Source organism: Typopeltis vanoorti, chromosome 13 (genome assembly GCF_054136105.1).
Source record: "Typopeltis vanoorti isolate ZY-2024b chromosome 13, IOZ_Tvanoo_1.0, whole genome shotgun sequence".
Classification (NCBI taxonomy): domain Eukaryota; kingdom Metazoa; phylum Arthropoda; class Arachnida; order Uropygi; family Thelyphonidae; genus Typopeltis; species Typopeltis vanoorti.
The window spans coordinates 5,015,550-5,040,842 of record NC_143561.1 but is presented as its reverse complement, the minus strand read 5'-3'; the positions used below and the strand labels follow the sequence as shown (position 1 = coordinate 5,040,842).

General features: G+C 36.7%; 1 protein-coding gene across 2 annotated transcripts in view; it reads right to left on the bottom strand.

Moving 5' to 3' along the window:
• Positions 1–25,293, bottom strand: part of Chd1 (chromodomain-helicase-DNA-binding protein 1) — a 557,090-nt gene that overhangs the window by 428,228 nt on the left and 103,569 nt on the right. For both annotated transcript variants that reach the window (XM_090402402.1, XM_090402403.1), the window contains exons 7-9: positions 23,934–24,064; positions 15,513–15,729; positions 3,325–3,425 (exon numbers count right to left, since the gene is read on the bottom strand). In XM_090402402.1, coding sequence (XP_090258528.1) covers positions 3,325–3,425; positions 15,513–15,729; positions 23,934–24,064 — 449 coding nt within the window. The remainder of the gene's footprint in view (positions 1–3,324; positions 3,426–15,512; positions 15,730–23,933; positions 24,065–25,293) is intronic.

Genomic DNA, 25,293 nt, shown 5'->3' with positions numbered 1-25,293 from the left:
GACATTAGGTCAGAAGCCCTGGTCGGTTCTCCGCATTCCTTTAAAGGCTATGTGGAGGTCTCCTCTCAGTTATACAGCTTTGACCCTTAAGCACCCCAGTTTCTTTAGCTTACTGTGTGAAATGTAACTCAGCTTGTCCTTGTAAATACTCCAGATGATCGCCTTAATATGATGGTCGAAACATCGGGAAATTAAAATAATTATGTATATTATTTCTGGGAAAATTCCCATGTTACTCCTCTTAATAAACTATTATAATTACGGCTATTTTGCCTGCTTCAGTTTAGGAGTGCCCCTGTTTAAATGTCATTGGCTGTTTACTCACGGATTCTTAGGGCATTGTAGATATAAATTTACCAATTGGTAAATTTACATCTACAATGCCCTAAGAATCCGTGAGTAAACAGCCAATGACATTTAAACAGGGGCACTCCTAAACTGAAGCAGGCAAAATAGCCGTAATTATAATAAAATAGTTATTTATAACATGGTTGTGAAGTCCATAATTTCTAAAATGAATTCCCAAAATTTGGAAAACTTTATTTCTTAGGCCTCCTGCCCAACGTGTACAGCTAGCCAACAGCACCCTCTAAGGGTGCTGTTGGCTAGCACCTCATATGACTTTAGTTTTCTATTCTTCATTCTATCTTATTTCTTTCATTTATTGTTCCTTATCTGTTTTTGTGTGTGTAAGTACAATTTTAACATTGTATTCCTGATGATGTCTCTGTGACTGAGATGAAATATTGAAATCAATCAAACCAGTTGTTTAATTATTTCTCTTTGTGTTGTAAGTTATTCCATTAAAATGCACCATGAATACAAACCAGCACCTAAGCCTAAATACTTGAAAGAAAACAGTAATGAAACCATGGAAAAAAGTGTGGAAAACCACATAAATCATGATATTTTGTACTAGTGAATTGTCTAAGCACATGAGGATGAGATTGGCTGGTAAAGATTTGAGAAGTAGTAAAAGAAACACAAATGAGGTTATGATCAACATTACCTGGCATCTATAGCATGTTAAGAAAGAGAGGGGGGTTAAGGAAAGGTCAATGGTATCAGGAGAATGAGGAGGACTTTCAGATATTCTGGTTGGTAAGGAAACTTTATATCATTACCGATAGGACACTTTCATCTTTAGCACCTCTTTCATTCTGATCTGCAAAGTCAAAGAAGTAAAACATTCTGAATTATACACACTGAAGTATCCAAGGAAGATGATCTCATTGTTTGGGGTATTTTCTATAGTTTAATTATCCACTCTGATTGTTCAGAAATAAATAAACAAAGAGCTCAGAACAGTTATTGGAATTAGGAGATAGGAACGGCAAGGTATTGTTGCCAATGGATTCTAAGCATAGTAATCTTTAGGATGGAATGTCAGGTTTGACAAATGCATGCTCTCTTCAAATTACAGAAGGAATCATGCATATAATTAGGATAGTTGAGGTGAATGTAGGTGTACAGATGTTGATCAATAAGGGATAACAGATCATATTATTGAAGTGGATTTTTTTTTGTATATTAGATATTTGATGATTTTGTGTTGGGGAAGTAAGCATTTTTGTTGTGCTTTATGTTTTTTTTTTTTTTTTTTGTATATTTGGCATATCATGCGATTTTTAGTTGGACTTGTTTTCATGACCTTCAATGCTTCTGTTAGTGTCTTTCATGACTGACATTGGAAACTTAGAAAGCAGTGGCATGCAGTATGAGGGTAAAAGTTTCAGGAACATGGCTCACAGATGTGAGTATCAGTTTCCTTTCTGCACATGGCTATACTCTGACTCCCTACAGCATGATCTGGCAGAGTAAGAAGCAGCAGAATTATTCACCAGCGGGTCAGGATTTGCCTCCTGACACACTATCACCAGGTTGGTCACATGTGGTATCTAATAGTACTTCTAAAAATTTTGCTGGTGCACATTTAATGCAAGAGGAACTGGATCCCAATGAATGCCACCTGCACTTCATTTAAAAAAGAAGAAGGGGAGGGGAAAAAAACAACAACAACTGAAGATCATACTTGGAGACCAAATTTGGCAGTAGTCCAGGAACCCAACAAATAGCAAGTTAATAGCATGTAGTATGTGGCATCCCTCGATGAGTTCCTGACTCATCCAGGAAGACCAAAAAATCTGAACTTATTAAAAAAAAAATTCCGATAGTATCTCAAATGCAAATTTTTCCTTTTAATTGTTGGAAAGAAAAAAAAAAAGATCAAACTTTACAATGCAGCTTTTTGTAACTTACCAATAATTCTCTCCAAGTTTTTATGCCTATCTCTTAAATTTATTGGCATTTCTAATTAATGTACGTAGGCTGTTCAATAAGTAATAAGACTATATTTATACAGAAAACAGATTACCTTTAATTGCCATCATTTACATGGTCTTTTTCGAAGTAACTACCGTGAGACGCGATGCATTTGTCCCAATGTTGCGTCCACTTCTTAAACACATGTGAGAGTTCGTTTTTTGAGAGTTCTTTCAAAACCACCTCTGCAGCTTTTACACATGCTTTGTTGCTTTCGAAATGGCGGCCTCTTAGTGGTTTCTTGAGCTGAGGAAACAGCCAGAAACCGCACGGTGCGATATCAAGACTGTATGGAGGATGTGGTAGGATATCTATGTTGTTCTTCTGCAAAACGTCCACTACACAACCAGCAATATGTGGCCTTGCATTATCGTGGTGCAATAAGAAGCCATTCTTCAGCAATGGACGCTTCCTTTTGACGTGCTGTACCATTGTCCGTAAAACATCCGCATAGTGTTGATCATTGTCTCTGTGATGGACGTTGAAGGTCTTCCCTCACATTCAAGATCTTCCACATTTTACCGTCCTTCCTTAAAAGTTTTATGCCAGCGAAAAACACTTACCCTCGACATTGCTTCATTGTGGAAAGCTTTGCGTATCATGTTAAAAGTGTCCAATGCCAATTTTTGCAAACGCACACAAAATTTAATTGCATAACGCTGTTCCAAGGACGCTTCCATTTCGATGACTGGTCGCAGCTCGTAGGCATGCCGAAACAAGCTTGCGTTTAGTCACGTGACACTCTAGCTCATCAGCCCATATACGCCATCTATCAACCTCTTTTGTTAATACAGATAGCAACATTTCTTTATTCCACAGAAATTAATATTGTGATGAGTGGTTTCGCGACAATAAAATTAGTCTTATTACTTATTGAAAGCCCTCGTATAATTAAAAAAAAAAAATTCTGACAGTATCTAATACAAATTTTTCATTTAATTTTGTTGGAAAGAAAAGAAAAAAAAAAGAACAAACTTAACAGTGCAGCTTTTTGTAACTTACCAATAATTCTCTCCAAGTTTTTATGCCGATCTCTTAAATTTATTGCCATTTCTTGTTGTATATCATAGAATTCCAAATCTTCTCGAGATGCAATCTGTTTCCTAAAATAAATACCATATGGAATTAATTTTAAATAAATAAATGTGCTTAAACCGATAAATGTAAAGCAACTTAAACCTTTCAGTAGTTTATAATTTATTTTTTGTTTATAATTTACAAAAGACATAAATCCAACTAAGTAGAAATTTCCAATGGTAGTGGTAGTACGAGTGCAGTAGGCTTGAGGCTGTTCAGTGTAAGGCAGAAATTAACAGGACAAAATACAACACAACTCGGTGCTGCCACAGCCAGGGATCATATATCTTATGGATACAAAGAGAAATATCATTATGGGTGATTTCAACTATGGGTATACTATGGAAATAGACAGGAGGGCAGAGAAAGCTAAAAAAATGTAGAGAATTACTCATGGATAAATACCTTAAGCAACATGTGATGGAAGAAATATGTATAAGAGCAATGGATCTAGTAATAGGATCTGAGAAAGCCTCTATAAGTGTGTCGATTGGTATGGTTCCAATCAATGAGAGTGATCATGCAGTCGTGACCAAGGAGGTGGCAGTACATGTGAAAGCTCTGTCTAAGAAGGGGCATATGTAGAATTACATAACAGATGATCATAATAGCCTGAGATAGTTTGAAGCAGTACCCTGGCATGAGAAACTGCATGGTAAAAGAATCAGCAGAGCATGGGATGTAGTCAACAAAGGATGTTTGAAGGAAGCAGTATCTGACCGCATCCCTAGAATTAGGAGAATAAATTGTCCATCCATCCACGTGTTCACTGTGCATCCACAGATGCCGTATGGTCACTCTGATGCTAGGTGATGTGTCACACTATGTAGTCCTATTGTATGCTTTTCTGGAGGCTTCAACTCTAAAGATCAGTCACTCCACACACACACACCATCCACCCATCTCATTGTACCAGAGGTAAATGGATGAATAATCTTTAAAGCAAGAGTGCATTAAAAATAAGTTGTGGTTCCTATATCATGACAAAAAGAGTGTGACGGGGCTTGGAAATAGTACAAAGAGCAGTTAAGGAGAAAGAATGACTGGCATGGTGAGAATTATAAATCAAATAAGATTTTATCTCTATGTTGCAAGTAAAAGGAAAAATGATCACAGAAACATATTCTTAGCAAATGCAGATGGTAGAAAAGTGACAAATCTACTAAATATCTCTAATGGCCTGAGTTGTAAAGTGCTGACCTCAGTAAGGTGCACATTCTATGCAGATCCATTAGTTATCTGGATGTTGAAGGGGAAAGAGGAGTTAAAAACAGAGGTGAAAGAAATAAGTTTAAATGCTATTACAAGAGCTTGATTTGAATATGGCAATAAGAATGAGGGATAGCAATGTGGCTGCTGAAGAAATATGCAATACCCCTGACCAGATTGTTTAATGTGATTATTAACACATAAAACATTTCTAATAAGTGTAAGAACAAGTTGCAGAATATTACAGACCAATCAATTTTAGAGAGGCTGATTAGGAATCACATTAAGAGGTGGTCAGATAGCACCGGGATCCTCTAGAGCAGAGCTTCTTCAACTTTTACACTCATGATCCCTTTTCGTCCGAGAAATTTTTATACAACCCCATTTCGCCCGAGAAATTTGTACATGATCCCAGGTATATAGGTATATAAAACAGGTATACAAATCAAACATTTACTGATAATAAATCATAAAGAAATTTATTTCATAACAATTCTTTGGCATACATCTAATTATACTATTTACATAAAGAACTGAATTGAACAGACTGGAAATCTGGGGAAATGAAAATGGCTATCAGTATAATGTTAGTAAGGGTAACGTTATGCACTTTGGCATGATTAGAGTTCCAGTGGCATATTATATTAGTGGGGTTATGCTACAAGAAACTGAAGAGGCAAGGGATCTTGGTGTATTGGTGGATAAGAATTTAAAGTTCAAAGGTCACATAGCAAAAGTTGCAAATACAACTCAGAGGATAATTGCTATGTTGGAGCGAACCTTGACATGTAAGGATAAGGAAGTAATTTTGCCTCTTTATAAGGCTTTGATAAGACCACACCTGGATTACTGTGAGCAGATTTGGTCTCCTGGATTCCAAGGGGATAAAAAAGCTGTGGAAAGAGTGCAAAGAAGAGTTACAAAGATTATATCCACATTATGGCATTTAGATTATGAGGACAGATTGCGAGTATGTAAATTTCAGACTCTGGTTAACAGGAAAAAGAGGGATGATATGATAGAGGTCTATAAACTTTTGAATGGGTGTTAGCATTTCAAATGATGAAATTTTTCGTTCTGTGGAAGGTGAGGAGAGAACACGGAGGCATCCATGGAAGTTAAGGTTGTTCTCAGTCAAGAAAGAGGTAAGGGCTAGGTTTTTCTCCCAGAGAGCAGTGAGTGAGCGGAATAATTTGTCCTTAGGGATAGTGAGTGCATCTAGTGTAAATGAATGTAAGGGAAGGTATGATAGTTGGACTGGGTAATTTACTGCTTCCCTCAATGAATCCTCGACTCCCTGGAGGTCTCAGATAATAATAATAATTACAATACAATAGTCTCGAATCTGAGCCAAGGTGTTTCTGGCAGCGATCGTTGGCGATTGTTTGTTTCCATAGCTGACTTTTCGCTGTTTGCCTTGGTTCCCCGGTGAAAACAACAGGGGGGGGGGGGCTTGTTTAACCAGGCGACGCCCCAGCTGGCATGGAATACTGTCATGTTGTACCATCATTTTGTATTTTGGTTTAAGCCAATAAGAATACAATTTGGTTGGCTAAATCCCAAATTGCCAGCCCATCCTCATTTGTTCAGTATCCAGGTAGATACCTAACAGGGCGCACCACGTGAAGGTGAGGATTGGACATTAGGTCAGTTCTCCAAATTCCTTTAAAGGCTATGTGGAGGTCTTCTCTCAGTTATACAGCTTTGACCCTTAACAATTAGTTATGTATACAAAATGTTAATAAGTGGTTCTAAGAAGATAAATGAGTAAATGAAATGTATTTACATGGTTTGGTATCTACATATGTACAAATTTATAATCAAATGGGTTTGCATGAATTAATTCTTGGTAAAAATTAAAAACATTGTGCAATTTGTCTGAGTCTGATAACATCTGTTTGAGTATATAGGCAAGATAAGTAAAAATGTCATTCCTCTCCGATGCAAAATGCCAGCATTCCACAAGAATATGACTAATGGTGAGACAACTGCTGCATTTATCACACATTGGTGGGTCATCAGCTCTAAGTAAATAAGAATGTTAAGATGACTGTGACCTATTCAGAACCTAGCAAAAACAATTTCCTCTCTTCTGTTCTTCTACTGACTAGTATGGCCATTGGGTAATTAACTTTGATTTAATAAACTGTGCTAAGTCAGCATATGGTATCATCAAAGAATATATCGAAAAAGTATGAACTGATCTATCAGCTGCATCTGCGATGTCATTTCCTTTATTTTGTACAAAGTTGTTAACACCTTATCAAGCACTGCATGTGGATTAAACCCTGGAGGATAGCCAGTAAAGAACTCATGTCTGTTTATATACACACTTTGGGTAGTAGTAGTAGTTTTCTTTGATATGAACAAGTGTGAGCTGAATGGCATGCAACCCTGCTGTATAATTACTTCAATCAAGTGGGATCTGGGTAGAGATAATAATGTTAAGAAAAACAATAGCACAGAGATCTCTGATCTTGAACCATCAGTATAAATGGGCAAGAAATCAGAGTAGGCTGCTCAGTGTGCACTAAACAATTGTAGGTAGACAGATGATAGTGTATGAGATTGCAGGATCAGGTGCAAGCCTGTCATGGAGGAATGCTGTTTGGTTTGGTGCAGGTAATGTTGTCAACATTCATGCCAATAGTTTCCATAACCTCTTTAATGCACATACGAAAAGGACAAATGGTCTACATGGAATGACAGTGATGTGTGTGTGATATTGGACCTCCCAATGTAGAGAAAACAGACCAGTCTATTATTATTATCATTAAGAGAGACCTCCAGGGAGTCAGAGACTCATCGAGGAAGGCCACATACTACACATACCAGCTATCATACTTATTCTTGAATTCATTCACACTGCTTGCACTCACAACATCCAATGGCAATCCATTCCAATCATGCACCACAATATGAGAGAAAAATCTAGCCCTCATCCCCTTCTTAGCAGCATTCATTTTCAGCTTCAAAAGATGCCCTCTTGTCTTTTCCCCACCCTCCATAAAACAGAAAATTCAATTAGTTGAAATTCTGTATGACCCTTTCAGAAATTTGTAAGTCTCAATGATATCACCTCTCTTTCTCCTGTTTGCTAGTGTCTGCAGTCTACAATTTCTCAATCTGTCTTTATAATCAGTATTCCACAATCCAAATATCATTTTTAACATTCTCCTTTGCACTTTCTCCAATATATCAGAATGACAACGGAAACCAGACCTGTGCACAATAGTTAAGTGAGGTCTTATCAAGGCCTTATAAAGAGGCAAAATAACATCCTTATCTTTACATGACATTCGTTTCACATCGCAATTATCTTTTGAGTTGTATTTGCATTCTTAGCCACATTGCTCCTGAACTTCAACTTCTTATCTATTAACACTCCAAGATCCCTAGCCTCATCAGTTTCTTCTAGCCTAATCCCACCAATATAATACGACATTGGATATCTAATCATGCCGAAGTGAATGACTTTACATTTACTCACATTGAACTGACACCCATTTTCCCATGCCCACAATTCCAACCAATTCAAATCATTCTGCAAGTACTGCATATCAGCAGCATTCCTGATTACCCTACCTATCTTTGCATCATCAGCAAATAGCTGTATGTCGCTTGTCAAATCCTTCCTAATATCATTAATGTACAAATTGAATAACAGTAGACCAAGCACTGAACCTTGCGGTACACCACTTGTTAGCTTAAATCTTGCAGACTAACATCCCCCCTAATACCACTTTTTGATATCTGTCAGTCAGCCATCCTCTTATCCATGCTGATATTGTATAACCCAAACCCATGCAGTATTCTGTCAAAAACCTTAGCAAAATCCAAGAGTATCATGGTGTATTCATTCCCCTTGTCTAGTTCAATGGTAACATTGTTATAGAATGTGAGCAAGTTGCTAAAACATGACCTTCCCTTAGTAAAACCATGTTGTTCATTGCAAAGTAAAGATTCACTGTCAACCCATTTCTGAATGCTAGCCCTAATCAATTTTTCCAAAATCTTCACCACCACCACCCTGAGATACTAATGGTCGATAGTTGGATACATCGGACTTTGCACCACCCTTATGCAATGAAATTACCATATATTCCTTCCATTCCTGCAGAATCTTTCCTGTTCTGAGACTCATATTAAACAGCCTGGTCAAAGAAATGGCCAGTTCAGCTAAACAATCTTTTAGCATACGTGCTAATGTTCCATCAGTCCTTTATTTTCTGGGCATAATTAAGAGACAATTGTTTTTGTCCAAGTGATAGAGGGGATCAATTTGATTCAACATAAAGACTTTGAATGATGATGTATGAAAAGAAATAGTAGCAATTTAGATATCCTGATGATGGATAGCATCGAACCACTGGAGAAAGTTCTCCCTTGCAGAACTGTAAAACTTGAATCAAGCTTTAAACGTATAAGTACACGATAAATAAGGAGCAAGGAACATCAATCAGCACCCCATTCTGAAGAGGATAGAGTGTAGGGGATATTTGATTTTTTAGCACTTTTCCCAAAGATGATGAATGTGTATAAAGAATATTAACTTTCTGCCAAAGAGGAGTCCCAAGAACTTGATCTCAGGTACTATTAGGATAATATGTTGTCCCTTCTTAAATCAGGATCAGGGTGAAGAGTGCATTTTCGCCAGAAGTGTACACAGACATTTTTCTGCAGAAAACCTGAATCCATGACAAAGAGTCCTTGAACAGACACGATCAATTGCTTGTTGAAGTTGTCTTTTGATGACCCTCACATTGCAAGAGTGAGAGTGAATTGTAACGTCATCGACATAGAGGCAATTGGCTACTGTGGAAGGAAGCTTTCCAGTAACTGAGTTTACTTTAATAGCAAAGAAGGTCAAACTTAAGAGAGAGAGAGCCCGTCTGGGAAGCACGATATCTTGGCCATCCCAGGCAGGCTTGAAAGACTTGGCTGGATAAAAAGTTTTTAATAAATACAAAAAGGTGTCCCTTAGACCAAGATCAAATAGCTCTTTTAATATGCCATATCTACAGGCTGAGTCATAAGCTTTTTTCATGTCAAAGAACACTGATACCAGATGTTCTCATTCCATGAAAGTGTCCCTTATGCATGTTACTAAACAGACCAAATGGTCCAAGACAGATCGGTGTCTATGAAAACCACATTGTGTGTTGGAAAGGATTTTTAGTTTCTAAGTATCAGAGTAGCCTTGTGTTTACCATTTTATCCAAGATCTTAGAAAGACAGCTAGTCAGAGCAATTGAACGATAATTGTTGACCTATGCTGGATCCTTGACAGGTTTAGGGATAGCAATGACAAATGACTTGTGCTAAGAGTCTGGCAACTCTTCCTTTGTAAATATTCTGCTGTATAGTAAAAGAAAGAGATCCATAGAAGATGATGGAAGGTCTTTTATCATCAATAATAGATGTTATCAGGGCCTACTGAGCCAGGGTGACAGGAAGAGAGGTCTTTTGACTTCCTCCTTAACAAATGGAAGATTGTACAGTTCTATCCCTCTGATACAGAAGTTTAACTGCTGTTTCTGTTGTTGCTCTTTCAAAATTAGAAAATCAGGAAGATGTGAAATTGCTGCTGAGATTCTGGCAAAAGTTTTCTCGTAAAGCATCAGTGATAGCTTTGGGATCAGCAAAAATTGTTCGATTAGTCGATGATGTAAATTGGATTAAGATAGTTTTTGACTCTGGCATCCTCACATAATATACTTTGACCTGAGCAGGTTTAAATGCTATTAAGTTTGTTGTGGTAGGGTATATATGAAATATACTACATGCTCTATCTTGATCTTTTTTGGCTGCTTGGCACTCTGTATACCACCAAGGCTCAGGAGAGAGTGGAAATCGGGAAGATGTTTTTGGAACTGCTGCAATTACTGCATAGACAATACAATTTGTTACATACTTCATTGCTAAGTGTTTGGCTAACTGCTTCAGTATTAAATTTTGCAAGATGGAGAAAATGTACTCCAGTCAGCCTAGTCCATTTTCCACATGGTTCCTGTGAAGATATAGTGCTAATAATGGGAAAATGATTGCTTCCATATATGTTTTCTTCAACATGCCATGTGAGCAGTGGAAAAATGGCAGAGGAGCAGATTGTAAGATCGACTGCAGAATAAGAATGGGTATGCATAAGGAAGAAGGTATTTACTTTGTTATTAATAAGAAAGAGGGCATGGTCATTGAGAATTTGCTCAATGATAGGACCTTGTCTATTCGTGTTGGCACTACCCCCACAGTGTTATGTCCATTAAATTCACCCATTAGAAGTATGGGCTGAGGCAGTTGCAACATGAGATTATCAAGTTCCGTTTCATTTAATTCATAACCCGGTGGTAAATATACTGAGCATACTGTGATAAAAAAAACTCCACAGATATATGAATTGCTACTGCTTCCAGAACAGTATTAAGCTGGACATGACGGAAAGGAGTACGACTGCCTAGATTAGCTACTCCACCATGAGCAGGAACAGCTCCAGTTCTGTCCTTGTGTACAAGAGTGATATTCCTGAAGGTAGGGTCCTTGCTGGGCTTTAAATATGTTTTCCACAGGCAGAAACAAAAGGGTTTGTGTTTCTGCAGTAAGTACTTCATGTCATCGATATTCTAGAGAAACCCATAACAGTTCCATTGTAAAAATTTTCCAATTGTTTAGGCTCCATAGACTTGTCTGATTTCCCACAGGTTGAGGACTTACCCTTGTCAGGCATATATTTCCTCATTGCATTTTGGTAAAGTATGGACAACCAGTGTCCATCTCTTCATCAGGAAAAATGTCCAATGCTTCATCGGATATGTCAGAATCACTGAGTAAGATTAAGTTACTTTCACTGGATACTGAAGTATCCATTTTTTCTGTCGGAGGGGTGGGTCTGAAGGTTTGTCATCAAACCTCCACGCAATGATCAGAGTGTTTCTGATCATTCATGCAATGATCAGAAATACTGGTACATTTATACTGATATCATGTCTTTTGTTTCTTCTTCTGTTATAGAAAGGTGTATCAATGGTATCATTACTTGATTGGGACTTTGTTAGGGATCCCTGAAACAATTGATGATGAAAAATTAATGCTTGAGTGGTTTTTTGGCCAGTTCCAGAGCTTCCCACTCAACATGGAGCCACAAATGGAGGAGGCCCACTCTGCAGCAAGCAATGCCAGTCCTCAGGAGTGGAATGACAGGGACAAGCACCACAGCAAGCCTTGGGCCCTGTTCCCAGACTATATGGGAGGAAACACACTGCAACACACCTGACTCTTGCAAGCAAGCCCACTAGTCGATCGATCCTGTCTAGGCTATCGAGGACCACTCATCTTGCTGAAGCAGAGGCCAAATTAGTGCATCCAGAAGAGGGGCAGGGGGGAGGGAGGAGATCCTGGTAGTCTTGCACTAATTTGTCAGGGGCCAAATTAGTGCAAGACTACCAGGATCTCCCTCACCTTCTGGATGTCCACAGGTCACACCACAAGGCAAACAACATTAAAATAGCAAAGTGTTGGATCCCAGTGATGGTAATCTGGAAGATAGGATAGTAAAAAAGACTCAGGAGAAGTAGAGCTAAGAATATGTGAAGAAAAGTGAAGGAAAAGAGGAAGACCTTCTAGTGATGGTGCTCAACCCCTTCATTACAACAGGTGTTTGTTTCACATGGAGGGGACCTCCAAGCTAAAGTGACACTAATTTGAATAACACTTATTCTACTGGCCTGACCTCTTGTGGGAAAGAAAAAAAAAAGTAGCATGTTCTTTTCATGGCAAGTGTCGGAAAAGAGAACTACTATTAGATTTTGTGAGTGCATCTTCAGTGAACGTGTTCAATAGACTTATAATAAGTATAATATTTAAGTACGAGGACTAAAATGTCCTTCCCTTTGATAAGTCCTTAGAGTCCCTAAGGAGCACAGATGAAGATGATAATAATAACGATTGAAAACATTATGTACAAATATATTACAAATGTAATATATTTGTACTATACTACATTTGTAGTAACATTACTTATATGCTTACTCTCTGAGTAAGCAGTTTCATGACACTTGCCCTAGCAAATGAACTTGGTTCACATTGTGTCTGTGATGGAAGGGCAACTCTCACATTTTTAATTTAATCAGCCTAAGATGGAGATTTTTTTCTCACAGAAGGTCAGTCATTTTTTCTATAAAAAGAGCACTAAATAGTTCATTCTCTCACACACACACACACACACATGCTCACTAAACTTAGTGGGTCATCCTCTCCTATCAGAATTAAATTGCAAAACCAGTTAACTTGGTACAGTAGACAACTGCTGTCTAGTGCCACAAAATGCCAACACTTATATTACAGCCTACAACAGTGTGAGTTCTATGGTAGATTTTTTTTGAAATGAGGGAATTAAAAAATAATGTTTTTTTTTCTGGGGGGGGGGAAGATACTTGTCTAGTCAGAAACTAGAATCTAACTTAAAAAAAAAGAGATATAGGTTTCTTTTCTTTCAAAAGTTTTTGTACTAAATGAAATCAATTTCTGAGGATTAGGAACTTTGTGACAGTAATACGATGGCTGCCACAGTGCTGATTGATTCTTCAAAAACTGAAAGAAAAAAAAAATTAAAGCATTTTCTATGACAGTCTACTTAACTATTCAACTTATATATATAGAAGTTGAATTATATATATATACAGGGTGTTCGGGATAAATTTGACATATTTATAATTAATTATATTTTTCCGTAAGTTACATGTATTAACACACACTTCTCTTCATTTAAAAGTTTGGACCCTTCTTCATTCATATACAAGATGTCAGAAAGGATGGATAGCTGGAACCCACCTAAATCATGGAAGAGAATAACTTGTATCATGATGATTCATGCCCGCCATCAAAATAAGGATATTACGACTGCTGCCCAATGCTCCCTGAATACAGTAAAAACAATCAGGCATGAACTAGAGACTTGCAATGGTGACTATGAGGATGTAGCAAGAAGAAAGATCCCTAGCAGACGATCTGATTGCGTTCGTACAGCAGAATTCCTCGCAAATCTGCAGGAACAGGTGTTGAAGAACCATGGCATTGGAATTCGGGCTTTGTTCGTGGAGTTGCTAACTGTAGTCAAGCCCTGGATAACAAGGGTAGCCAATGGTAGGCCGTATGTATGGCAGCAGGATTCGGCCCCTTGCCACACCTCTGGGAAAAGTCAAAAATGGTTGTCTGAAAATTTCTACGACTTCACCAGTCCAAATGTTTGGCCTCCAAACTCCCCAGACCTTAACCCCATGGATTATTTTGTATGGGGCGCAGTTGAAAAAGACACCAATCGCACTTCCAGTAATACAAAAGCCCAGTTAATGGATAAAATTAAAACAGTTTTTGCGGCCCTTCCCAGGGAGACTGTAACATCAGCTTGTTCGAGGTTCCGAAGCAGAATTGAAGCTGTGATCGATGCTAATGGTGGTTATTTTGAGTAAATCTTGTTGATAGTATTGTAATTAACTCTGCCTGTAATGTTTTTTTGTCAATTCATTAAATTTAATAGATACAAAGAAGATTTTCTTTTTCCTTACGAAACTGTCAAATTTATCCCGAACACCCTGTATATATATATAAATTCAGCTAATATATATATATATATATATATATGTGTGGTTTTCTCTTTCAGAATCTCAGTTTTTCAAGCCTGTAAGGTCAGGCTTGAAAAACAGGGCAATAATTACAAGTTAGAATAAGGTGGTGACGTGTTAGTCATACTGTTGTCATACTGTTGTAAAGGTGGAGTCAAGTTTCCTAAATTAAGACTAAAAGATTACTACTTACTGCCTTTGGGGGATGAAAATAACCATTTTCAGTGAACAAGTTTTGCCTGTCTACATCACTTATCTATTCATATAGAGAAGAGATTGTGTTTCAAATAAAGTTCTATAGTTGAAATATAATAACAATTGTATTATAAGAATTTCAAACACAATAAATGATATAGGAAATGATCTGAGAGGAACAGTACATTTGTTTGCGGATGATGCGAAGTTGGGTAGGGCAATAGTGAATGCAGATGACGTCAAAATTTTGCAGGATGATTTGGATAGATTGGAGGTCTGGGCTAAGGAGAATGGATGTCAGTTTAATGTGGCAAAATGTAAGGTTATGCATTTTGGGATGAAAAGATTGGCAGCAGTTTACTGCATTGGTGGAACCCTGCTCCAGGAAATTGATGAGGCACGAGATTTAGGAGTGTTGGTGGATAAGGAATTGAAATTTAGGGGACACATTGCAAAAGTGACCAAAATAGCTCATCAAATCACTTGGTTGCTGAAGAATACGTTGACAAGCAGAGACAAGCAGGTTATTGTTCCTCTCTATCGAGCCTTGATAAGACCCCATCTAGACTACTGTGCTAAGATTTGGTCACCTAGGTTTCTTCTTGATGGGGAGGAGGTGGAGAGGATCCAGAGGCGAGTGACCAAGATGATAGCAGGTCTGTGGAATGAACCGTATGAGAACAGGTTGAGGATTTGTGGGTTGCAAAAATTGGTTGATAGGCGGAGGAGGGGAGATATGATTGAGACATTCAAATTACTGAAGGGTTTCTATAAAATTAATTCAGAAGATATTTTTGAGAACAGGGCTGGTTGTGGGAGGACTAGGGGACATCCATGGAAACTGGGCAAAAGTGTGGTTAGTAAAGGTGTTAGAGCTGGGTTCTTTACTTTTAGAGTAGTGAATGAGTGGAATGCGCTCCCTGAGTCTGTAGTGGATGCTGTGACAGTGAATGAGTTTAAGGCGAGGTATGATAGATACTGTATGAATGTCAGATAGTTGTGATGAATATGATTTGGGGCCTCCCTCGATGAGTCTAATGACTCCCTGGAGTTGCCCGTAATAATAATAGTAATAGTAATAGTAATACTTACAACTCGTTATTTTCACTTTCTCTTTTCATGTAGTTTTCTAACTTTTTCAGGCCTTTCACTTTTTGTTCACGCAAGGTAGCTTCTGACTCCCAGGTATTATGAAGGTATGACCAGCCTTTCCACTTAATTAAATACTGCATCTCTGTTTCTTCTGCACTTGGATCATTTGGGTCACCGTCATCATCAACAGCATATTCTGTCGTTGAAGCTCCTGTAGCTATAAAGATTGTGTTCATAAACAAAATAAATATAAAATAGATGGCAAGGCATAACAGAAAATAGAGTTACCCCTATTCCCAACTTGCAGGGCTACAAACAAAGGATAATAAGCATACATTTCAGACAATATATTAACATGAAAACATATCTTAACGTCGTTGAATAGAAAGTTAATATTCATTTTTGTAGTCAAATCATTTAATTTTTGAAAGAATTTTGAGTACTGACTTTATAACTTGGCTAAAATTCAGTATAAAAACTAAATAGAACACAATATGAAGATCCAAAATGCATTAAAGGATAAATATATGAGTTTAAAAACACAGAACAATAAAATATGAATATAATCAAACTGAACATTAGGAACTGAATATGAAAATATGATATGTGCAGTATGCATTTCTGAATTTGATATATGTGTGCAAGTATATATGAAGACATATGTTTTCGTGAATGTAAAATAAATGCAATTAAATAAATACATAGATCAGTATAATATCAAAAGAGTTAGAGCAAATTATATGAAAATTATAGAATGGCTGATTAATTCATAAGAGATACAGGGCAAAATCTCATATGGGAAATCTGTACATTTTGATAGACATTCATTACCATCGTGTTCTAACAAGTATCCTAAAGAGTTTCACAAAATATTATGACAGTCCAACACAATTAAGTTAAAATTTCTATTATGCCCTGTCAATCTGGTTTGCCAGCCTGGTTGGCTGAATGGTTAGTGTACCCACTGTGGGCATGGATGTTTGTGTTGCCCGAAAACTCCTTGAGAGTACATATCAGGAAATTGACGATGATGATTAGAAATGTAAAGTATGCTATCACACTAGTATATATTTATATACTATCACACTCTATATATATGTCATGTTTTTTGAAAGGTTTTGAAACTCAGGGCTACCCTGAGTGTCGAGTCTTCAAAATTTGAGTCATCAGAATTCAAGGAGAACCGGCCTACCAGTCCAGAACTCGGGGGTTGGGCACCAGGGGGGGAGCCCCCCTTTTGAAGGCTCGACACTCGGGGGCTACCCTAGGCACCAGGGGTTGGAACCTCCTCTCGAGTCTTCAAAATTTGAGTTATCAGAATTGAAGGAGAACCGGCCTACCAGTCCGGAACTCGGGGGGTTGGGCGGCATAGGCATGGGGTCCCCCTTTTGAAGAATCGACACTCAGGGGCTACCCTAGGTGCAAGGGGTCGGAATCCCTTTCGAGTCTTCAAAATTCAAGTTATCAGAATTGAAGGAGAACCGGCCTACCGGTCCAGAACTTGGGGTGAGGGCATAGGTGCCATGGGGCAAAACCCCCCTTTCGAGTCTTCAAAATTCGAGTCATCAGAATTCAAGGAGAACCGGCCTACCAGTCCGAACTCAGGTGGTTGGGTGCCACAGGCACCGGGGAGGGGGATGATTCCCTTTCGAGTCATCAGAATTCAAGAGAACCAGCCTACTAGTCCGGAACACAGGAGTTGGGCATAGTCCCCCTAGATTGTGTTCATAAACAAAATATATGGTTAATATATGAATTAAGAAATTATTTTGGCATAAATAATGTATAATCATGTAAACAAAATGTCAGTATTTCTGTTAGGATATCTGTAATCAACAGAAATACTGACATTTCGTTTACATGCTTATACATCATTTATGCCAAAATAATTTCTTAATTCATATATTAACTGTATACAAGCTGTAGTGCAGAATACAAGACATTCTTGATGTATTCTGCACTACAGCTTGAGGCACTTTAGTGTTCTCCCCTTCCTTTCTTAATAGCATTGAGAGTAATAAGCCTTCAGCTTTTCCTCCAACTAAGAGGATATTATTAAGTATTTCTAAGACGTAGATTATTTCAGAAATAGCAACCAGCAGAAGTAGTAATATTTAGATTTTTTTAAAGAAAAACAAACAAAAATAGTACTACTGAACTTTCTTTTGTGTGGTATGCATATAAACAATTTTGCATGATGAAAATATAGCATATTCTTTCTAAAATTTCACATAATTTCAACAGACAGTAGAACAGCTGGTTTTAGACTGCAAATAAATAATACAGAATTAGAAGCTTCACGGTACAATCTGACTGCCGTATATCTTTTGTCAAAATGTAAAATGAAGTAATAGATTTTGAATACTGTCTAGAAAAGAAATTTAGAGTAGTTATGCAATTGAGTTCCAAGAGAAGATAAGGAGAAAGGGGGGGGGGGGGAAAGCATTAGAAAATCTTCAAAATGAGCAAAAATTTTAAATCATTCCGTATATGATATTTTTCATAATATATTTTCAACATATCTACGAGGATATGCATAATACAAATAAATAAATAAATAAAAGACGAAGGGGAAGAATCACTGCTAAAATATCATTGGATATAAATTTTTGATACCAAAAAGACTCACAATCGCAACTGAGTAATGCAATTTAGCATTTTTTTTTTTATTTTGTCTTTATGAATAACAAAAAGTCGTTTCTCAAACTGAAATGTGATGATCCATATAATGCTATTTGGCTAGAAACGAAAGCAAAAGGACATATTTATTTCAATAAATATTATTTAAAAATATAAATATTTGATATAATATTTTCAAAGCAAACATTTGAAAATTCTGAAATTCAAAAAAAAATTGTTTCTATATTATAAGTAAAGTGAAAGAACAATCAGTGCAACTCTTCCGGTGCACTGATTTGTAGAATAAAATACACCAAATTTACTATCACTAAATACATTCATTGCAAAGGCTGATCGGTGGTCATTTCAGGATTGATTATTTTCGCATATGTGAAATTCGTTTCAATATTTGGGAAGAGACACAAAAAATCATTTTAGAGGCAAAAAAGGTCAAATAACTTAGGACAGTAAATGAAATTCTAAGCAGCACAATAGACGTAAAGACAGGGGGACACAAAGGTTACTCAGCAACAGTTAATCCACTAATAGCTGTAACGAGGTTAACGGCAGAGGAAGGTAATGGCATGATAAAAGGCAGAATGCCAACTGACTATTTCATCCACACCAGCTGGTTGGGAGGTTAAAAAGACAAAGACAATGAAAATAGGCAGAAACATTGAAAATATCAACTGCATTGTGAATGGAGAACTTATAGAAGTAAAACATTTCAGCTACTTGGGCATGATTTTTAGTGAAGATGGTAAGTTAAATATGGAAATAGACAACAGAATCAACAAAGCTGGTATGGTAGGAAGTCAACTGAATAAATTCATATGGAATAAGAGAGAAATTAGCCAAAACACTAAATTAGCTGTATACAAGACAGCGTTTAAACCAATTTTAACTTATGGATCTGAGAGCTGGGTTAGAAGTAAAACACCTGACCAAAGACTAGGGACTGCAGATATGAGAGTCCTGAGAAAGATTAGGGGCATGAACAGATGGCATCAATAGCAATATCATATTAAAAACGAGGATATTAGGAAATAACTTGATATTGTCAGCATCCAGGAATGCATTAGCAGAGCTAATCTATGGTGATATGGTAACTTAAACAGAATGGGATAGAAAGATTAGCAAAACAAGTGTTCTCTGCCAGGCTGGCAGGAAAAAGACCCAGAGGAAGACCAAGATATAGGTGGAGTGATACAGTAAAAAGTGCCTTAGAAGAAAGAAATATAAGATATGATATTGGAATCTTGATAGGTAACAGATTGATTTGGAGGAAAATTGTAAATAGAAAGTTAGTAATGATGTAATTGCTCACGTAGTACTATAATATTCTGTACACCTCTTGAGGGTATATATCAGGAATTTGATGATGGTGAAGTTGAAGAATGATAGACACTAGATTTTCAGATAATTTTTTGTCTATATAGACAAAAAGAATGTAGTCCACAGAGAAGAAAGTTATGAAAAAAATTATAGGGAGAGTGAACAGCCTGGATCAGTGTCAGAATCCTGTTAAAAATGAAAATATTATTATTATTATCTCAGACCTCCAGGGAGTCAAGGACTCATCAAGGGAAGCTATAAATCACCAAACCAGCTGTCATACCTTCCCTTAAAGATGCACTCATCACCCCTAAAGGCAAACTATTCCACTGACTCACTGCTCTGTGAGAGAGAAACCTAGCTCTTACCCCTTTCTTGACTGAGAACAAATTTAACTTCCACGGATGACCCCGTGTTCTCTCCCCACTTTCCATATAGCAAAAAATTTCATCAGAGGATATCCTATAACATCCACATCCATTCAAATGTTTATAGACCTCTATCAGATCACCTCTCTCTTTCTCCTATTAACCAGAATGTGCAATCCACATACTTGCAATCTGTCCTCATAATCTAAATCCCACAATCCCGATATAATCTTTTTCACTCTTCCTCGAGCCCTTTCAGAGCTTCTTTATCCCCTTGGAACCCAGAAGACTAAATCTGCACAAAATAATCCAGGTGTGGTCTTATCAAGGCCTTAGAGAGGCTAAATGGCTTCCTTATCCTTACATGTCGAGGTTCACTTCAACATTGCAATTATCCTAAGAGTTGTATTTGCAACTTTTGCTATGTGACCTTTGAACTTAAAATTCCTATGCACCATTACACCAATATCTCTAGCCTCATCAGTTTCTTGGAGTATAACTCCACTAATATAATATGCTGCAAAAAATCTGATCACAACAAAGTGCATAACTTTATCTCATTAAACTAACAGCCATTTTTGTTTGCCCAAATTTCCAGCCTACCAAATAATTTTGTAAGTACAGGATATCAGTAGCATTCCTGACTGCCCTGCCTATCTTTGCATCATCATGATCAGTAAACAATTGCACATCTGTTAGACCTTTCCTAATGTCATTAAGGTATAGATTGAACAATAATGGTCCAAGGACTGAACCCTGAGGTACATCACTGGTCACCTTAAATCTGGCAGATTCATACCCACCATATACAAGTTTCTGATATCTGTCTGTCAACCATCCACTGATCCAAGTCAAGAGTTTATATCCAATCCCATATTCTTCAATTTATGCAAGTCTTTCATGTGGTATCCTATCAAATGGCTTAGAAAATCCAACATTATTGTAGCGTATCCATTCCCTTTATCCAACATGGCTGTAATGTTATAAAATATGAGCAAATTGCTAAAAAATGACCTCCCTTTAGTAAACCCATGGTGCTCCTTGCTAAGTATAGTTTGTTTGTCTACCCATTTCTATATGCAAGTTCTTACTAACTTCTCTAAAATCTTCACTACCTCCCCAGAAATACTGATAGGCACGTTAAATGCATCAGTTTTTGTACTACCTTTTTACAATGGAACTATCATACATTCCTACCATTTCTGTGATATGATTCCTGAGCTGAGACTCAAGTTATACAAACGTGAAAGACCTAACCAATTCTTCTGAACATTCCTTAAGCAAAGAGGCTGATATTTATCTGTCCCTATAGACAAATTCTTATCCATGTTATGCAATAGCTCTTCAACCTCATTTTCATGAACTTCTACCTCTTAATCCAATATAGCAGTGGCACTGTGCACCATGTCACATACACCTGGTTGATATATCTTAGCAAAGTGAGCACTCATTAACTGAACAATCTCATTAGCTTCCGACACTAGCGTACCATTTGCATTCAATAATGTTATTCTTCCACATTCATTCTTTCTTTTACTTTCGGCATTATGATAAAATTCTTTTGGATTGCTTTTAACTAGCTCAATTTCATTCATATTCCGATTTAGCTTTCCGCACAATACTCATTACTTTTTCTGAAATGCGCTTTATATATTTCACTCCTCTCATGATTTTCTTCTTGTGGATTTATGGTGGTATAGATTGGAATGAAGAGATAGCATTTGGGAATAAGGAAAGTGAATTTCTTGAGTAGATTGTATAGCTGGGTTTTTAATTTTAGAGTGGTGAATGAGTGGAATAAGCTGCCAGAGTCTGTTGTGGGTGCTATGAGTGAATGAGTTCAAGGCAAAGTATGATGGATACTGTGTGAATGTCGAATAGTTGTGATGGACGTGATGTTTAGGGCCACCCTTGATGAATCTAAGGACTCCTTGGAGTCGCCCATAATAATAATAATTTCTTGCTTAATAAGGTAGCACATCCATTTCACTCCTATTTATTCTTCGAATAGTAAGGGTATATCAGGAGGCTATTGCGAAAAATGAAAGATAACAGTGTAGTAGGAAAGGTTGTCAGTGTGTTACAAAGGTATGATGATGATGAGTTGCAATGGAGAGCCAAAACCATGAATGGTATGTTGGCAGAGCTGTGTGAGGAGAAGGGAGTGGAGTTTTGTGGATGTATGGCATGTGTTTGAGGGAAGAATGAAATTATACAGACATGATGGGTTGCATTTAAATGGCTTTGGAGTGAGTGTGCTAGAGAAAGTGTTGCTGGATGAAAGTACAGTGTGTGATGCATGCCAGAAATCAGAAGGAAGAGATGAAGAGAAAAACCAGGAGAGTGGTACTAAAGAGACAGCAGTGCTTGGCAGGGGAAACAGTAGTAGTGTGAGAGAAGAAGAGAGGATGGGAATAGAAGAGGAACAGAGAAACGGTGCAGTATCTCGAAAGAGGAAAGGTCACCAGTAGTGTGCTCCAGGAGTCAGTTTTGGGGCCATTATTGTTCAATTTGTATGTTAATGATATTGGGTTGGGTTTAACTAGTGATATCCAGCTGTTTGCAGATGATGCAAACTGGGGAGAGCAATGCACAGTCAGACTGATGCTAATGGACTTGAATAGACTGCATGAATGGGCAGGTAAGTGGAACTGTCAGTTCAATGTTGCCAAGTGTAAGGTTTGAGATTTGGTAAGCAATGATGGGATGCAAAGTATACACTTGGTGGGGAAACTTTAACAGAAGTAGAGAAGATGAGAGATCTAGGAGTGATAGTGGACAAGGACCTGAAATTCAGAGGACACATTGCACAAGTTGTGAAGACATCACATCGAATAATGGCAATGATGGGGAGAACCCTGACATGCAGAAATAGAGAGGTTATGATTCCATATAAGGCCTTGATCAGGCCTCATATGGATTATTGTGCACAGATTTGGTTGCCAGGTTTTCATGGTGATGACGAGGATATGTTGGAAAGGGTACAGAGAAGATTCACAAAGGTAGTCAGTGGTCTTTGGAATGTGCAGTACATGGACAGATTGAGAGAATGTAAATTGCAGAGTCTTGTGAATAAGATGAAGAAGGGGGGGGATATGATTGAGACATATAAACTGGTCAGGGGTTGTTATCAGGTAGACATGGAAATGATTTTTCGTTGAATTGGAGAGGGAAGTAGAACAAGAGGCCATTACTGGAAAGTGTATAAGGAGGGTGTGAGCAAAGGAGTGAGAAGCAGGCTCTTTGCATGAAGGTGGTTGGTGAGTGGAATGCATTGCCTGAGTGTGTTGTGAATGTGGACACATTGAATCAGTTTAAGACACGGTTGGATGAGCATTGTATGCAACAGTGAGTACCTCCCATGATGAGTCTCTGACTCCATGGAGGTCAAATGTTGATAACAATAATAATAATATATTTAGATACCTTCATTTAAACACTAATTCAAAGATTCGAATACATTATTGACATTTTTCCCATTCAGTATTATAGTTATCAGTATTCAGTTTAATAGTTTCATACCGTAAATTTAAGAAAATCGACACAGAACTCACACCATTTCAGAAAATAACACATTGTATGACCATGAGATGGCAGCACTTATTTTCCAGTCTCTTCACTGGATGCTGCTTAAAATTAGTGATAGTCTTGGCCCAGCTATCTCTGATTGGCTACTTGTGGAGAATGAACTGTTCACTCAGTTTCCAAAAGTTAGATAGGACTAAAACAACCTCACATACTCTCTTATAAGACAATAAAAGGAATGCTTTTAAAATAAAAGGAATTCTAAAATAGAAAAAAAAAAGATTCTTATCACACTCATGGTACTAATGTATATAGGTTTGCAACCTTTCATGGGTAGGATTCACATAAAAAAAATGCAACTTGAAGGGAATCATCAAAGAGAAATCCATTCATAAATTTTTTTAAAAATACATATGTAAATGGATAATACAGAAAATAAAACTATTTATTAAAAAAAATTATTTGAAAAAAAAAATAACAACATATATATATATAAATATATATATGAGACTTGAACACAAAACTAAATAAATCAAAAACAGGTGCAGAAAAGGAAAGGAAGCTATGTACTTACCACCTTTTTTTCCCATTCGATGGTCCATAATTTTCTCGATTGTTTCAGCTGTATCAGGTTCAGACTGCTCACCATAATCTTGTTCAATTAAATCTTCTGAATCTGTTTCTTCGGCACTCTGTTCTTTATAACTATTAATGAAAAATTAAAAATATTAATAAGAAAAAACAAGTTTTTTTTTTATTTAATTTGCTCATAACTCATTATACTTTTAATGAAGAAATATTTTACAAGACCTTCCGTAAAAAATTCTTTAATAGTAAAATAAAATATTACCAGTAAAAAACAGAAAAATATTATATATGAAAGGAAAGTGTAGGAAGAGAATCAAAACTGGTTTGGATCAAGTTTTAGGAGTAACCAAAGCTGAACAATTTTCAGACATGTGCTTCTGATCCAAATAAACAATATTATTACAAAGGAGAAAGTTTGAAAGAAGAGCCAAACCTTAGCAAATGGATACAATTCTGAAGAGATGGCTGACCAACTCGGCAAGTGGAAAAAAAAAGAAAACATCAACTCAAAGAACTTCATGGTGGATAAAAGAAATCAAATAAGCAGTCCATAAAAAAGTAGAAATCATGAAAAAACTGCTGTCCAGTAAGTTACCATATGCTTTTTTTTTTAGAAATATAGAGAAAGTTGTAGGAAACCTAATAATATGAAAAACTAGCTAACGAATACTCATCTAATGAGAATTCCAAAAGGAATATAGAAGTAATGTCTAGTGATATTCAAATTCATCTATGACTAATTACTAATATAAACAGACAATTTTAGTATTTGTCATGAAAACATTATTATGATAAATTTTGGTGTTTGGTTTACTGTGACTAGTTTATATACTATCAACTGTGATTTTTTTTTTTTAAATAATATTTATATATATATATTTTTTTTAATAAAGAATTGAATGACTACAACCGAGATTTAAAATAATATTTAAATAATATATAGTTAACATACATATTTATAAAAATATGTATGTTTTTTTTTTTTTTTTTTTTTCATGTAGTACTATCATATCCTGTACACCCCTTGAGGGTACATGGCAGGAATTTGATGATGATGATGATGTATGTTAACCGAGTTAATGATCATTCTTTCATTTATATATATATGAAAGAACAGCTTTAAATACAACTACAACGTTTTCATGCTAATTATGTATAGAGACTCTCTATGTTGTTCATAGTCTTTTAAACATCCGTGTATTTAGTGTTTTTTCTTTTTTTTCTTTCTTTTATAATGTCACCTGGTGAAGGCTGTTCCAGGCCAAAACTAGTAGTATATTAAAACTTTTTTACTTAAATCTTGGTTCTAGTCATTCAATTCTTCATTAAAAAAAAATATATATATA